The sequence below is a fragment of the Myotis davidii genome, unplaced genomic scaffold, assembly GCF_000327345.1.
Source record: "Myotis davidii unplaced genomic scaffold, ASM32734v1 scaffold120, whole genome shotgun sequence".
NCBI lineage: Eukaryota > Metazoa > Chordata > Mammalia > Chiroptera > Vespertilionidae > Myotis > Myotis davidii.
This window is the reverse complement of record NW_006294778.1, coordinates 1,560,527-1,575,772: the sequence shown is the minus strand read 5'-3', so window position 1 is coordinate 1,575,772 and position 15,246 is coordinate 1,560,527. Positions and strand designations below refer to the sequence as shown.

The 15,246-nt window shown below is 52.2% G+C and overlaps 1 protein-coding gene across 1 annotated transcript in view; it reads left to right on the top strand.

The window, feature by feature from the left end:
• BTBD11 (BTB (POZ) domain containing 11) overlaps window positions 1–15,246 on the top strand; it is a 291,756-nt gene that overhangs the window by 246,052 nt on the left and 30,458 nt on the right. Inside the window, exons 7-13 of the mRNA XM_015567574.1 lie at window positions 2,510–2,728; window positions 4,490–4,579; window positions 6,476–6,577; window positions 8,394–8,487; window positions 8,602–8,737; window positions 9,538–9,758; window positions 11,119–11,297. Of these exons, the coding sequence (XP_015423060.1) occupies window positions 2,510–2,728; window positions 4,490–4,579; window positions 6,476–6,577; window positions 8,394–8,487; window positions 8,602–8,737; window positions 9,538–9,758; window positions 11,119–11,297 (1,041 nt within the window). The remainder of the gene's footprint in view (window positions 1–2,509; window positions 2,729–4,489; window positions 4,580–6,475; window positions 6,578–8,393; window positions 8,488–8,601; window positions 8,738–9,537; window positions 9,759–11,118; window positions 11,298–15,246) is intronic.

Genomic DNA, 15,246 nt, shown 5'->3' with positions numbered 1-15,246 from the left:
GCTTCCCCGCAGAGTTTCCAGCAGCATTGAGGTGATCTTTCATCTTGGCGTCCAGGATCCTGGTCAACTAGGGTCCCCTAAATACCTTTCTTAGTTCTTCCCTGCGCCTTGGAGCCTGACTCCACACGGTTCCTGAGGTTCCTGAGGTTCCTGAAGCCTGTATACAGACTAGACCCCCTATCAACCCCAAGCTCAGGGTCCTCTGGAATCTTCGCTGCATCAGCTCCCCCTGGTGGCCAGAAGCAACATTCTAGTGTCACCTATTGAGAGCCTAACATATCCTACCTACCGCAGGGTTCCTGTTTCAGGACAGCCTTGGGCCAACGCTCCTCTGTCAGCAGAGATGAATGATATATCAGGAACCCAAGGAAGGGTCACGTATACACCCACCCCACCCCTTTCCTGAGGCTCTCTGCGGCTCGCCCCTCTGGTGTTCTCCCCAGAACCTAGCCTTACTGCTGAGCAGGAGTCAGTACCATAAACAATGCCCCCTCTCATTTCTTCCAAGGATAAAAAAGGAGCTAATCCCCTCACAAACTTAATCCTTCCTATACCACCATGTGGGTTAGTTAGAAGCGGGAATGGAACCAGGAATGCTGAAAGCCTGCCCCCTTTCCTCCATGTCCACCCTCTGGATTGGCAAGAGGAGGGGCAGGAGGGGGTCTGGGACAGCGCTGAGTGCGGCTGATGAAAGTGTGTGGTCCGCCAGCGTCAGGGCCATCACCTGAGAAATAGGCACCTGCATGTGGAGAAGACAGAACCCCACAACGCCTGCTCCATCCCAGCAGCCACAGCCTTCACGCGGCCCCTTGTCACGTCTCTTTGTCACTGGCAGCTTCTTCATCCATTCAGCTAGTTCATTTAGCACTGACATGGCTCTTACCTGTAGGAGCGGCTCCCCACAAATCCATCCTCTACTCTCTCCCAGAGTTGGCCTTCCAACCATGTCAGTCCCCTGCCAGCTTCAAAACGTTCAATGGCACTTCAGGGTAAAGTTTGGAGCCTTGAGAATCAAGTCAAATTCTCCCATAATCTAACCCCACCCTCAGCTCTGGCACTCTGCCTTCAAGTTTAGACCCCAGAAACACCCGGACCTTCCTACCCTCACTTCACCTGCCATGCCCCGTCGCCACACTTTTGCTCATACGAGCTCAGAGTTCTGCTTTCTTTTCTCCTATCACTTCCTTATTGAAGACACAGCTCAGGGGTCACCTCCTCCAGGCAGCCTTGCTGTATCCCCGAGGCTCGATTTGGTGCATGTCTCCAATCCCTCAAGCACTGCATGTACCACATGGGGTTTCATGGCCAGTGCCCTCTCCCCTTCCAGGCAGTGGCCCCAGGGCGGGGACAATGACATGTCTTCAGCCCCTAGAGCAGAGCTTGTCACACACAGGTGCTCAATAAATGCTTGCAGATTTGATTCCATAGATGATGGATCAGTTCACGGTGGGAAGGGAGTAGCATCCTGTACAAGCAGAGTTTGCATCACCTTCTGGAATCCGTTGATTTTTCTCTCCACCTTCCCTAACCTTTCGCTCGCTGCGCCCGGCTGCCTGGGTTTGTTTCCGAGGCACCTGACTATCTGTGATTGCATCCCACCTTCCCAGTTCTCTGCCCTGCTTCTCCTTTGAATGTAGAGAATCCACCTGTCCTGTGTCCATTCAGCTAACATTTTTAACAGCTCCATGAGCTGTGCTCTGTCTGGCACTGGGATGCAGACCCTCTAGGCAGGGTCCCTGCTCTCACCGAAGTCCCTAGCCTGGAGGGGAAGGCAAATCAGGGAAGGGGCAAATAGCATGTGCATGATGGGAGGACAGAGGGACACAGTAGATACCCAGGCGGGCTCTCCAGGCTGCCATAGTTCACATCCCAGCACCTCTGCTTGCTGGCTGTGTGGCCTTGGGCAAGTCCTTTATCTGTGTCTGTTTCCCCTTGGTTAAAAGAGGGGTAAAGAGCTAGCCAGTTTGGCTCAGTGGATAGAGCATCGGCCTGAGGACCAAAGGGTCTTAGGTTCAATTCCAGTCAAGGGCACATACTTCAGTTGGGTTGCAGGTTTCTCCCCCTCTCCCCTCCTAGGGCCCGAGCCAGGGGCATGTGCAGGAGGCAACCAATTGATGTGTTTCTCTCACATCGATATTTCTCTCTGTCTTTCCTTCTCTCTTCCACTCTCTCTAAAAATCAGTGGGAAAATATCCTCAGGTGAGGATTTTTTTAAAAAAGAGGGTTTAAAATAGTATTTACCTCTTGGGGTCGAGTGGGGATTAAGTGAATTAATTCATGTGAAGAGTTTAGCATAGTGCCTACCCCCAGTAAACATTCAGTAAATAGTAGCCAAGAGTATACTTTGCTCCGTGCGTGAAGGAACACAGAGGACACGACAGATCCACAGCAGTTACAAAGGACAAAGGGTCAAGACGTCCACATTCTAACGAAAGCCCAGGAACGGGCAGTGGACATGAAAAGCAAACGCAACGTCTCCTGGTGCTGCCTAACTCTTGTGGCCTTCCAGGCCCGTCCCTGGGGAGGCCGCCGCACCCCGCTGACCATCTCTCCCTCCCTTAGGGCTGACGACTGCTTTTTTGCTTCTCGGAAGCTGGACGCAGTGGCCATCGAAGCCAAGTTTAAGCAGGACCTGGGTTTCCGGATGCTGAACTGTGGGCGGACGGATCTGGTGAAGCAGGCGGTGTCGCTCCTGGGGCCCGATGGGATCAACACCATGAGCGAACAGGTACAAGGTCCTCTGGGTGTCTGAACACGCACCGCCCCATGGCAAGATGGACACGGCAGGCACTGGACAGAGGCTTCCCCTACGGGTGACTTGGGGTGATTTTTTTTTTTTTTAGTTTAGTTTTTAACATAAAAATACCCTTGTTCATTATTATAGAAGTTGCACGTGATCATTGCAGCTGAAATGGAAAAGAGAGAAAAATAGGCCTATTCCAGAAAGGAAATCATTCCCTCACCCGGATAACCATCCTATTTATATTTAGTATGTGTCCTTCAAGTTCTTTTTCCAGCATGGTTAAAATTAGTGCTCAGCCGGCCTGTTACTGCCTCTCAGAACAAGTCAAGACAAATTTTCACCAAACTTTCAGGGTGCGTTTAAGATGCACAAAAGTCATTCTGGGGGACCCTCAGAGGAGCCTCTGAGACAGGCAGCTGTCCCCCCAAGCCCCTGGCACTAAGGCACATTGAAAGGTACTTTGCAATATCATTAAATAGTTTTAGTCCCTTTTAATGGCTACATAACATGGTCATATTATTTATTCACTCAACCACACTCAGTTGTTGGGTATTTAGGTTGTTTCTAATCACTTATATCAATAACGCTGAGCCAAGTAAACTTAGACAAATCTTTGTTCAAATTCCTGATTGTCTCATTAGGGAAACTCGTAAGAGTGGAAATAGTGGCTCAAAACTCATCAACCTTTCTGAAGGTTTTTTTTTTTTTATCTCAAATTACTATTCCAGAGACTGTTTCCTTGTACACACCCTCCAACTACATATATGTGTTTCCTGTGAATCTTTTACTTACCTTTTGCCTGGTTTTCATTGGAGCTTTCCTGTCTTTCTTTTTTACTTGGAAAAGCTCTTTACAGATTAGACATATGACCTTTATTATAATGTGACAGATATGTCTCCATGTACTGCTTACCTTTTCGTTTTGTTTATGTTTTTAATTTCATGTCCTCAGTGCTGTAATGATTTTCCTTTGCGATTCTTTTATTATTTTTGTGCCTAGATGACTTTTATGGTTTTAATTTTGTCCCGATATCGCTAACCAAACTAAAAACGGTTTTAGTGGATGGTGTGAGATAAGGCTTTTCTTACTCGGATATTTTCCCACCTTCACAACACTGTTTATTGAAAAATCCATCCCTTCCTTCTGTTGGTTGGGACATGTTGTTTATACTAAGCAGGAGTCATGGGCAAATACTTCTGGAATTTTTGAAAGCCATTCCTCATTTGCTTGCTGTTTGCTTGTAAATGGTAATGTCAACCCAGATGTCAATGCTGGGGGTGTGCTCAGAGATATCCAATTTCCCTTGACCCCGACCGGGATCTTGTATAGAGTAAAGATGACACTTGTTATATTGAGAAAGAGAAAATGTCAAGGAAACCGTGTTTGTCAGTTAGATAGCTTAGCGGCTGATGCTGCAGAACCCAGAAAGTTGAAATCAGCCATTTGCTTCAGCAAACACTCCCAGGTCTGTTGCACCCTAAGACAGACAAAGGAAAATCCTCCAACATAAGCAACGATTAATGCAGAAAGAAAAAAATGACAATTTATGGTCCCTTGCCTCCATTTTGGTTTTCAAACTATGGAGGATTGTGACCTTAGGAGTCTTCGGGCTGTTTATTTTTTTTAATGCCGGATTTTGAGTGCAAAGATAGCCTTCTAAGCAAAAGGAAGAATTTCTATGTTAGCAGTAAGCGACACAGCCACCTGGTAAACCTTCTCCGTTCTCTGGTTTCTCTCTCACCGCAGGGCATGACCCCCCTGATGTACGCCTGCGTCCGTGGGGACGAGGCGATGGTGCAGATGCTGCTGGATGCCGGAGCTGACCTGAATGTGGAGGTGAGGGTGCCCCCCGGCCTGGCATCCCCAGGGGAAGGTGAACCAAGGGGGGCAGGGGGGACTTTCTCTCCCGAGAACCACTGCTGAGGGCAGGGCTCTCCGTCCAGCAAAAGAGGTCAGACCAGCGGATGGATTTCCTCCACCCTAAGGCCCCAGCCCCGAGAAACTCCAAGGAGCATGTATGTTTCACCTAAAAACAACCAATGACGCTACAAGGCGCACCAGCTTTTACTTGGCTCAGGTGTATCCCTCTGATCCTTATTGTCATCCGTTCCTTCTGGGATCAGAGCAGAGAGCGCTCTCCAGAGCCACCAGCCCTTTCCCTCTGCGCCCTGCAAAGCTGGGCCCTGTCCCAGAGCTGAGGCGGGGCTCCGGCGCCCCCACCGAATCCTGATTGGCCACCTGGTTGGCTGAGTTGCAGCCACAGGTCTTACAGCGAATCACATGGCTCCTTGAGGCAGTGTGCTGGAGCAGAAAGCACACCCCAGCAGGCTTTGGAATTTGACACGGGTTCAAATTCTGAAACTGCCCTGTGCTTTGGTGACATGCTTTTGTGCTTGGCCAAGTGGTTTCTGAGCCTCGCTTTCCCCATCTGCAAAATGGGAGCATAATCACACCCACCTCAGAGAGTTGGAAGGAATAAATACAAAGGGGACCTAGCACAAGTTTGGGACTGGGTGTTGATTTCCTTCCCTGCCGGGTGAAATGATACTTTTTTTTTTTTAACCATGTTCTGTGCTGTCTTAAGACCCACTCTCTCCAGCAGCCAGATATTGGCAGCCTTGGAAACTGGGGAAATTGGTATGCCACAGTCCTAACTCAGCAATCCTGGGGAGCCTTTTTAGGTCAAAATTAGATGCTGTTGTCCTTTAGTACTGTGGGTTTTGGGGGGCTTTTCTATTTGCTTTTGGGGGTTTTTAGTGAGTCTTATGTTCATCTGAGGAAAGCAGTCAATAGACATAGCTTGGGATCCCATTTTGGATCATACAAGTTTCAAGTATTAGGGATTTTTCTCCCCTGTTATGCATCCATAAGCACCGTGCAGACCCTGCGAGGGCTCCCCAGCTTGGGTTCCTGGTGAGATTCCCTGGTCCTCCCTAGCCCAACCCACGGCTCCCAGCTCCAGGCTTCCCCTGCAGGTGATGAGTGAACTCAGCGCCTCTGAATGAAACAGGCATCTCGGTGACGTTGCCCCAGGAATGTTCGGGAAAACCATGTGTGGGTGCCAGTCCTGCAGGACCCCAACCTTCAGCTGCCCAGACACCTGTCTTCTGGCCAGGGGTGTTTTGAGACCCCCATATCAAAAGACCAGTATCAGATTGCTTATCTGTGGTGCTTTCAGGGAAGTTTTTATGCCTAGTTTCCAGAAATCTGAGGGCCTTTGTCTACCAGGAAGGCAGCAGAAGGGTGGAGGGAAGACAGCGTGGGTGAGCTGTGACCAGATGGTGCCATGCCTCCATCCGATGGTGGGCTTCCCTGGCTCAAAAGCTTGAAGCAGACCTCCCCTTGCCTGGGGTTTGCTGCCACCGAGCATGTCCCCTCAAGGTGTGGGTGAAATGGCAGTGGCATCTCACACTGACATCCTGTAGGTCTCAGAACCACCACCTCTCCTGCAGCAGAGAGAGGAGCCAGGCAGGTGAGCTGGCTCATTGTAGCCACCATTACACCTTCTCCAAGGCACCTTAGCGGTGGGCAGAGGTCATCCGTTGAATCGCTTTCAGATGAGAGGCAAAGGAGCCCTTATTCCTCACCACCCACATCACCAGCACTTCCCCAGGCACCGCCCAGGGTGTCCTTTCTACGCCTTTCCCGCGTGCCCAGCGCCAGATAGGTCAGCTCTGCTAGTCTAAGTATTGTGAAGGTCACATTCTGAAAATAACTTCAATTTGTTTATAGGTTGTCAGTACTCCTCATAAATATCCATCCGTCCACCCCGAGACCCGCCATTGGACGGCTCTGACTTTTGCTGTGTTGCATGGACATATTCCTGTAGTGCAGGTATTAACGTATTTCCCTATCCACACCTGACCTCTAATTTTACCGCTTCCATTATGCAAATCTGTACCTCTCCCGGCATGCATAGTCACGAAAACATTCATATTGGTTCATTGCAATTGAATATAGCACATGCATATCATATGAGTGGAAATATTCTATGGAATGATCTATATGGCCCAGCTTTAGCCAATATGAAATTATCACCTACCCACATGCAGCCTCACACAACACGCAGTGGCCAACCTACGGAAGTTGTTCCCAGTCGCGCGGAGGTGGGGCCTGAGCTGTGGTTTTGTGGATTGGTTCGTTTTACCTGTCGTAACATGAACACAAAACTTGGCTGGTGAGAGACCTTGGAACCTCCCCTGAGGTGTGACCCTGGTGTTCGTGTAGAGTCTAGTGGTTTCCAGCTGGTGGAAAGACGCATCCAAGTTGCCAAGGCAACGGTTCCAAAAGACACTTGCTTGGATCCCACTTCTTGGGAATGGGATCCGGGAGACCTAGAGCAGGGCCTTCGCATGTGTCTTCTGAAACAGCTCCCAAGCATGGAGAGACGTCCTCATCCGAGGTCCTTTGGGCATATGTTGCTTGTGCCTTTTCTGGCTGTTGTAGAGTTGGTGTTCATTGACTAGCCAGCCAGTACATTCTAGGTCTTAAACGTGGTCTTCACGGCATCAGAGAAGAGAGATGAGCAGCCGATCCATCAGGAACTCGCCTCCTTTTATGTGGTCCAAGCCGCTGAGGATGAATGGAGAGCAGGGAATCGTGTGAGAGGCACCACTGGGCAACGCTGGGATTCCACAGGAATCCTTTGTCGTTTCCTAGGGTGTGGGGATCCCGAAGACAGGTCCAAAGCCATGCTTCAGGAGGTCGCGTGTGTGACGTGCCACACTGGCTTCTGCCTGTACAGCGTCATGCGCAGTCCAGTCCCAGTAGAGGAGTCTAAGGAAGAAGGGGTGGAGGGTGGCCCGGCAGACGCAGATGCCATCCTTTAACAAGCAGCGGCATCCCCGGCCTTTCAATTCGGAGTCGGCGCAGTGGGCAGCCCAGCAAAGCCAAACCAAAGTCAGGCCTCCTCCCCGCTGCAGGTGCACAAGTCACGGAAAGCCACACATGCAGCCCGCTCCTGGCTGCACCCTCAGGGATAAAGCAAGCAGGTCCCCCCCACCCCAGCCCAGTTCACATCAGCAACAGCACATTCACTGTGAGTGAGATCCGGCATGGACAGGATCTCCGTTTTTAAGAAGCACGGATATCTTAGGGAAGGCACAGAATTGCGTCCTGTGAGGCAGAGCTCTGGGAAGCTCACGCTGCCACATGGAGCCTGCTGGCCAGGACACAGCCTCTGCTGACCTGCCCTCGGAGCTCCCCGGGACCCTGGCCCTGGTTGGCCGGGGCGCTCTCCAGAACTCTCGATCTGTGATTCCAAGAGGCCACTTTAATGCTCTCCGACCCAAACAGGGAGTCTTCCAGCCCCTGGTTCCAGGGGCTTCTAGAAGCATTCATGTACGAGTCAGTCACCTGGAGTGCCTGTTAAAATGCAGACGCTTGTCCAGTGGGTCTGGGGCATGTTTCCCACCAGCTTCCAGGTGCCTCCACTGCTGGCCTGTACCCCATACTGAGTAGCTCAGGTTCTAGTAGATCCAAGCAGCTCCTAGTTCCCCCTCGAGGCCCAGCTGCCCTGGCCCTGGGCCCATGGTCACTGACCCAGAGGAGAGCAGGAACATTGGCATGGCACTGATTTCCACCAGTTTTCCTGACACCCCCTCGCAGCGCGGGTCCTTTAAACATCTCCATGGCCCCTCTTCCTCCGCAGCTGCTCCTGGACGCCGGGGCCAAGGTGGAGGGCTCTGTGGAGCACGGCGAGGAGAACTACTCGGAGACGCCCCTGCAGCTCGCAGCCGCCGTGGGTAAGAGGTGCCATCCTCGCCCTGGCTGAGGGCCTCCACCACCCCGGCCCCGGGGGTGCCTGCGACTCTCTGTTTGCTTTATTCGCTTATAAACCCCCTTCTCTGGGCTTGCAGGCAATTTTGAGCTGGTTAGTTTGCTGTTGGAGCGAGGTGCGGACCCCCTGATAGGAACCATGCACAGGAATGGAATTTCTACAACCCCCCAGGGGGACATGAACTCTTTCAGCCAGGCCGCAGCCCACGGACACAGGTAGGCTAGGGCGGGCCGGAGCCCCAGGCCCTGAGCGGTGCTTGTTAAAAATGCAGATTCCCAGGCCTGCCCCAGACCCACCGCCTCTCTGGATGTGGGGCCCAGAGGCAGTGCAGGCCCCAGCCCGGCCAGCGTGGCCTTCACTGCCCGCTCCCGGCCGAGGGCTAGCCTCATGCCGCACACATCTGTCCGGACTGGCTGTTCTGTCCTCTCCCAGCCAGCGTCCGCCGTGCAGACATGCATCCCCTCTGGGAAGAATCCATTGAGAAAGAATAAATCACCTCCTGTTTGATCGCCTCCCGTCCACCATTCCCTCAGGATTTATCCCATCGGTTGCATTACACATCACCCCACGTAAAGCAGAATCACGGGTTCCAGAGCCTTCTAGATACAGTGGGGCCTTGACTTACCAGTTTAATTCGTTCCGAGACCGAGCTCATTAAGGAGCTCATTAACTCAAATTACTCTTCAACTCAATGCAAAAAATCTGCCGAGAGACATCTGGTATCTCAAAAAACTCGTTAGTCGGGACACTCGTAAGTCAAGGCCCCACTGTACTTGAGGCAAACACTTAGCTCCCTGGTTGTCCTTGAGGAAACACGGCCGGCCATGCCCCACTATCTCCTCCACCCCCAGAACGGAGCACCCACGGTCAGGACTCTGAAACCCACCACCCGGAGCTGGTCCCGTCCTCTCCCCTTGTCCCAGGGAGTGGTCCCCGCCCGTCCCCGCCCGTCCCCGCCCTGGCAAAGCCCTCCCCCACCTCTGAGTGTCTTCCTCTCTGGGTTTATGATTGACAGGAACGTGTTCCGCAAACTGCTCGCCCAGCCAGAGAAGGAGAAGAGTGATATCCTGTCCCTGGAGGAGATTCTGGCCGAGGGGACAGACCTGGCGGAGACAGCCCCGCCCCCCCTGTGCGCCAGCCGCAACAGCAAGGCCAAACTGAGAGCCCTGAGGGAGGCCATGTATCACAGCGCTGAACATGGCTACGTGGATGTCACAATTGACATCAGGAGCATCGGTCAGTGTGGGCACCCTCCGCCCTGGGCACAGCACCACTGCCCGGCTCCCACTCACACACACATGCACACACACACACACAGGCCCAGGGGGCCTCTCCTTCGCTGTGGAAGCTGAGAGTCCCACACTGTCCCCATCGACAGCAGCATCCTGCCAGCTCCATCCTCAGGTCACCTTTCCATGATTCCCACACTCTGGACCCTGGAAGTTAGGAGTTCGAATCACCTGGGAGCTTGTCTGAATACACATTGCCAGGCCCTACACCCAGAAGCTCTGCTGTCTAGGGTCTGGATGGGTAAAGGCTGGAAATCTTTATATTTAACAAGCATCCCAGGTGGTTCCCAGTGAAGACCCATGAAGCTGCGGCCGGGCAGCGGCTAGAGTGAGGACAGGCTTCCTGACCAGGGCTCCCCCTCGGAAAGCCTCTTCCTGGACTGAGCTAGCCCACAGCCACCTCCTCTGTGCATCTGAGGGACAGGCTAGCCTGGCCTTCCCAATCTAGTGGCATAGGCCCAGCATGGGAATAGCAGGACTCGCGTGGGCCTTAAACTCAGGTTGTAGCCTGAGGCCCTGCAGAGGGGCCCCTGATGCTGTTCTAGAAAAGAGCCTCTCACACAGGGGCTGTTTAGCATGTGGGGCGGTTATGCCCCAGCCCCGAGGGCCTGCTTAGCATAGTGAAGCAGCCCGAGACTCCGAAAGGTCGCTTGTTGTACACAGGAGCAAGACGCCTGCTTCTCTCCCCACGAGAGCGGGGAATCAGCTCAGCAATCAGCTGCTGGAGAAGCTCCTGCTGCGGGAGGAGCCTGATGAAGTGGCTGCAGGTGGAAATGTAGTTTCGCACGAGGACCAGCAGCCATACCCTCCGTGTTTCCTTAGGCGGGTGGAAGCATCCATCTTAGCTCACTGGTGGGTTTCACCAGCTCTCAGCTCTCGCCTGGGCACGGATGTGGTATCCAATTCTGGGCAAGACTCGCCCCCCCGCCCCCCAAGCATCTCCCTCCCCAGAAAGTGGAGGGGATGGAGACAAATGAAGTCAGCGCTGAGCAGTATGTCACAGGCCTGAGCTGTGTGCACAACGACTCCAGTATTCACCATGATTATAGGTTGTAAAATGCAGCCCCCGATAATATGAGTAGCATGAAAAAGTGGACACCCGTACTTAAGGGAATTGAATTATGACCTTTAATTTCAACTTCTGCAAGTCTTTGTGGGGGGGAATCAACACTGGCTCTATTCATCGCAAGCCTGCCTCTTGGTCTCATAATTGGGTAACGTCCTGGGGAAAGGCCAAGTTTTAGATAAAAACGCGCCTTCTCTTTTGGTTGTTCTCTGCCTTGCCCTCCCCTCTCCCCTCCCCCCAGGTGTCCCGTGGACCCTGCACACGTGGCTGGAATCCTTGCGGATCGCCTTCCAGCAGCACCGCCGGCCCCTCATCCAGGGCCTGTTGAAGGAGTTCAAGACCATCCAGGAGGAAGAGTACACGGAGGAGCTCATCACCCAGGGCCTGCCCCTCATGTTCGAGATCCTGAAAGCCAGCAAGGTACGAGGGGTCTGAGGCCCCTGGGCCGTCGGCAGAGAGCTAGGAGGTTCCCCATCTCAGGGGTCCCTTCCCTGTGGTCATGGCGGCTGGTGACTTGTGTACCCCAACTGGCTAAAGCCACTTGTGCCGTCATTTGTGGGGCAGCTGCTTTGCTGAGCCCCTGTGAGGTTCCAAGGCACTTAGGCACATGGACGAAGTAGTAAGATCTGTCCTGGCCACAGGGGATTTACACAAAAGCTGGTGAGAGAACACCAGCATGTGTGCCCTGAGGGCATCTGAGGTGGTTTACGAAACAATGGCACAGGCCCCGAGAGGTGAGGTGCCAGACGGTCAGGGAAGGTGTGCTGAGGTGCTGGGACTAGGGCAGGCCTGACAGGCAGATAGAATCCAGCGGGAGGAGGGAGACGGTGCAGGGCCCCAGATGAATGAGGTACAGGCCCTGCCGCGGTTCCCCGGAAGCCGGGCCCTGGGGAAGGCTTTTGAGATACACAGAAGCCAATGAACCATGCGCTGACCCCGAGACTCACCCCTTCCTCATGGGCCTCCCAGTTCCTGCCGGGACCTGCCTTGGAGGGAAATGGTGCAACCCCTTGGAAAACCAGTCCACTCCTGGGGCTACTGTGTGGTCAGTTCTTAAAATCTCTGTGGGGTCCTTGTTTGATGATACCTTGTTTGACGTCGCAGGGGTAACAGGCCTCTGAACCAGGCCTCTGACACCCAGTACCCGCCGGTGGGCCATGCGGCATGGGGGGCCGGGGGGAGGACAACTTTGAGAATGGACAGCTGTGGTGGGCCTGGTCCCCAGCCAGCCATGGAGTGGAGAGCCCAGGTCAGGGGGAGGGGTGGCAAAAGCCCCACCACTGGCTGGGGAAGCACCAGGTGGGGGCGATGGGGACCAGTTTGCCTGGGAGGCTTTGAGGAGTTTGGGCACCAACCATCCCATCCCCCAGGGCTTCTCAGTGGGCCTCAGGGGACGGGATCGCACAGTGGTTGGGAGCCAAACTGTAGGAGTTCAAGCCTGGCTCTGCCACTTACTTGCCTTATGACCCTAGTCAAGTTACATAACTTCTCTCTGCCTCAGTTTCCCCACCTGAAAGTGGGGACAGTGATTACTCTGAGAACAATGGAAAGGGGCCAGGGGCTGGGATTTTTAGTTTTATTCATTTCAAATGGTCCGGATCCGGCCCGCGGGCCGTAGTTTGCCCACAGCTGTTTTAACCTCTTAGGCTGGCTGTGAAGAGAAAATGAGTCAGTGCCCTTCACACTGTCCCTGAGTGAGCGCTTTAGAGTCCCCATCATAGTGACGGCCTCGCCAGGGGATGTGGTGCCTCCATTGCTTCCCAAGGGCTGTTCTGTAGCAACCAGCCCTTCAGCAGGGATGACATCAACATATTTAACACCCAGCGCAGCCCAGGCACCAAGGAGCCCATGGAAACCACATGTAACCGGCTGAACGCCAGCTCCTCTCCTCAAGATCACATTGGATTAACCCAATCTCTCTACTGCAGAGCCTTGCGTAGCCTGATTCACAAAGGCAAGCAAGCGTTTCCCAAACTCACTTGACCCCGGAACCCTTTTTATAATGAACTGTCTCGAGACGGAAAGGGGGACTTTTTTTAAGCTAAAATATGTAGTTAAATCCTCACAGGCAACTTTTGAAGCAGATACTGCTCTTATCCCCCATTTAACAAATGGGGAAACTGAGGCACAGAGAGGTTGACCAGTGTGCCCGAGATCACAGAGTCGCTACATAGCAGAGCTGGGACTGAACCCAGGCGGTCTGGCCCCAGTGCCAGCCTCTTCCCCCTCAGTCCCAGATCAGGCTTGTGGAGCTCTGGGGGCCCCTGTGAGTCACCTGTGATGTCACAGGGGAAACAGGCGTCTGAACCAGGAAGGCAACCTGGGTCTCCCCCCCCTGACCCCCAGGCTGGGCCCACGGGCTGCCCGAGAGAAGGACGAGAGGACCAGGGAGTGCCTTTGCCGGCAGCTGGGGGGCCACGGTAAAGCATCAGCACCTCGGCGTCCTGCCTGCTCTCTGAGCCTGGAGCACGTGGCCCGGTCCGAGCAAGGCCCATTAGGTCTTCTCATTAGCACGGTCTCCAGCCCAGCGTCCAGGCCCCCGCGGGCTAGATTTATGCTTGATGTCAGGCCCCACTGAGACCTGAAGTGGGAGCAGGTGTGCGGCCTCCGGTAATGAGCCTGGGCCGTTCTATGTGGAGTGAAACCTGCTGGAGGCTTTTCAAAACCAAATGCTCCCTGCCCCTCACCCCCCACCTTGGAAATAAATAAAAAAGGCTTTCACCTGAAATTACCTAAGAGACCACCTTCGGGACAAACGTTCCTCGTTCGGTTCCCAGGGTCTGGTGTGCTAATAATGAGTGTCGAGTTTTTAATTTCCTTCCTTTCTTCGGGATATAGTGGGCATTCCAGAAATTACCGAAGCATCTTGTGTTTTAAGTAAACCTGCTCTCTGGGGTTTCTAACATCGTTTTTAATAAGACATACATATATGCACACGGAAAAGTGCCCCAATCGTAACTCTAGAGGCAAAGGAATTTCCACAAAGTAAACCTACCTGTGTGATGAGCACCTGGACCAAAAATAGAGCATTGCTGGCACCCGCCAGCCCCCTCCTGCCCAGCCCAGCCCCTACCCTCCCAGAGCAGCCAACAGCTCCGACAGCAGCAGCTGGGGCTGGGAAGAAGGGAGGGGCCTTTGCCAGGATGTGTGGACAGAGCCTGCTCCAACAGTTGTACTGATCATGGAGGGGGGACCCAGGGATGGGGCCGGGGCAGTCTAGGAGGGCTGCACCCAGTCAGGTTTGCTCTTACAGTAAATGGGGGTTTAATGGCAACCCCTACTGGCGAGATGTGGTATTACACATCACTATGAAACTTACCAGTGGCTGTGTGAAGTCAGGCATTCTCCAAGCATGGGTGATAGTCCTGCAGTCAGATCCTGTAGGCTTATTTTGCTTTTCTTTTTCTAGGTTCTTGAGGTAGAAGGTTAGACTATCAATTTTAAACTGTTCCTTTTTTCTTCTATATGCACTTGATACTCTACATTTCTCTGCTCAGCACTACCCTAGCTGTGTCCCACAATTTTTGATATGTTTTATTTTCACCTTCATTCCGTTCAGTGTATTTTATATTTCCCTTGAAACTTGCGTTTTTTGGCTTATGGATTATTTGAAAGTGTGTTATTTAGTTTTAAAATGTTTGGGGATTTTTCTGTTACTGATTTCTAGTTTGATTCCATTGTGGTCAGAGAACACATTCTATATTATTTCACTCCTTTTTTAAAGATTTGTGATTTGTTATATGGCCCAGAATATGGCCTATCTCAGTATAGGTTCTGTGGGCACTTGGAAAGGGGTGCTTGCTGCTGTTGTGGGGTGTTCTGTAATTGTCAGTAATATCCTTATGCTGAGCTCTTCTGTATCTTACATTCTATATTCTGTATCCTATATTCTGTATCCTATATTCTGTATCCTATAGAATATCCTCTCCAGTTATCCTATCAGTTGACAGAGGGGTGTTGACGTCTCCGACTGTAATTGTTGAATTTGTCTACTTCCCCTTTTAGTTCTATTGGTTTTTAGCTCACATATTTTCAGCTGTGTCCATTTAGTGCAGACACATTTAGGATTGCAGTGTCTTCTTCGTGTATTAATCTTTTTGTCATTATATAATACTCCTCTCTGCTTCAACTAGTTTTCTTTGCTCTCAATTCTCCTTAATCTAATATTAATACAGCTACCCCTGCTTTCCTCTGATTAATGTTTGTATGTTATTTTCCCGGTCCTTTTATTTTCAACTTGCCTATACGTTACATTTAAGGTTTCTTATAAACAACATGCAGTCGGACTTTTCATCCATTCTGTCGATCTCTGTCTCTTAATCAAAATTTATAGACCATATATATTTTATATAATTATTGATGCTCTATG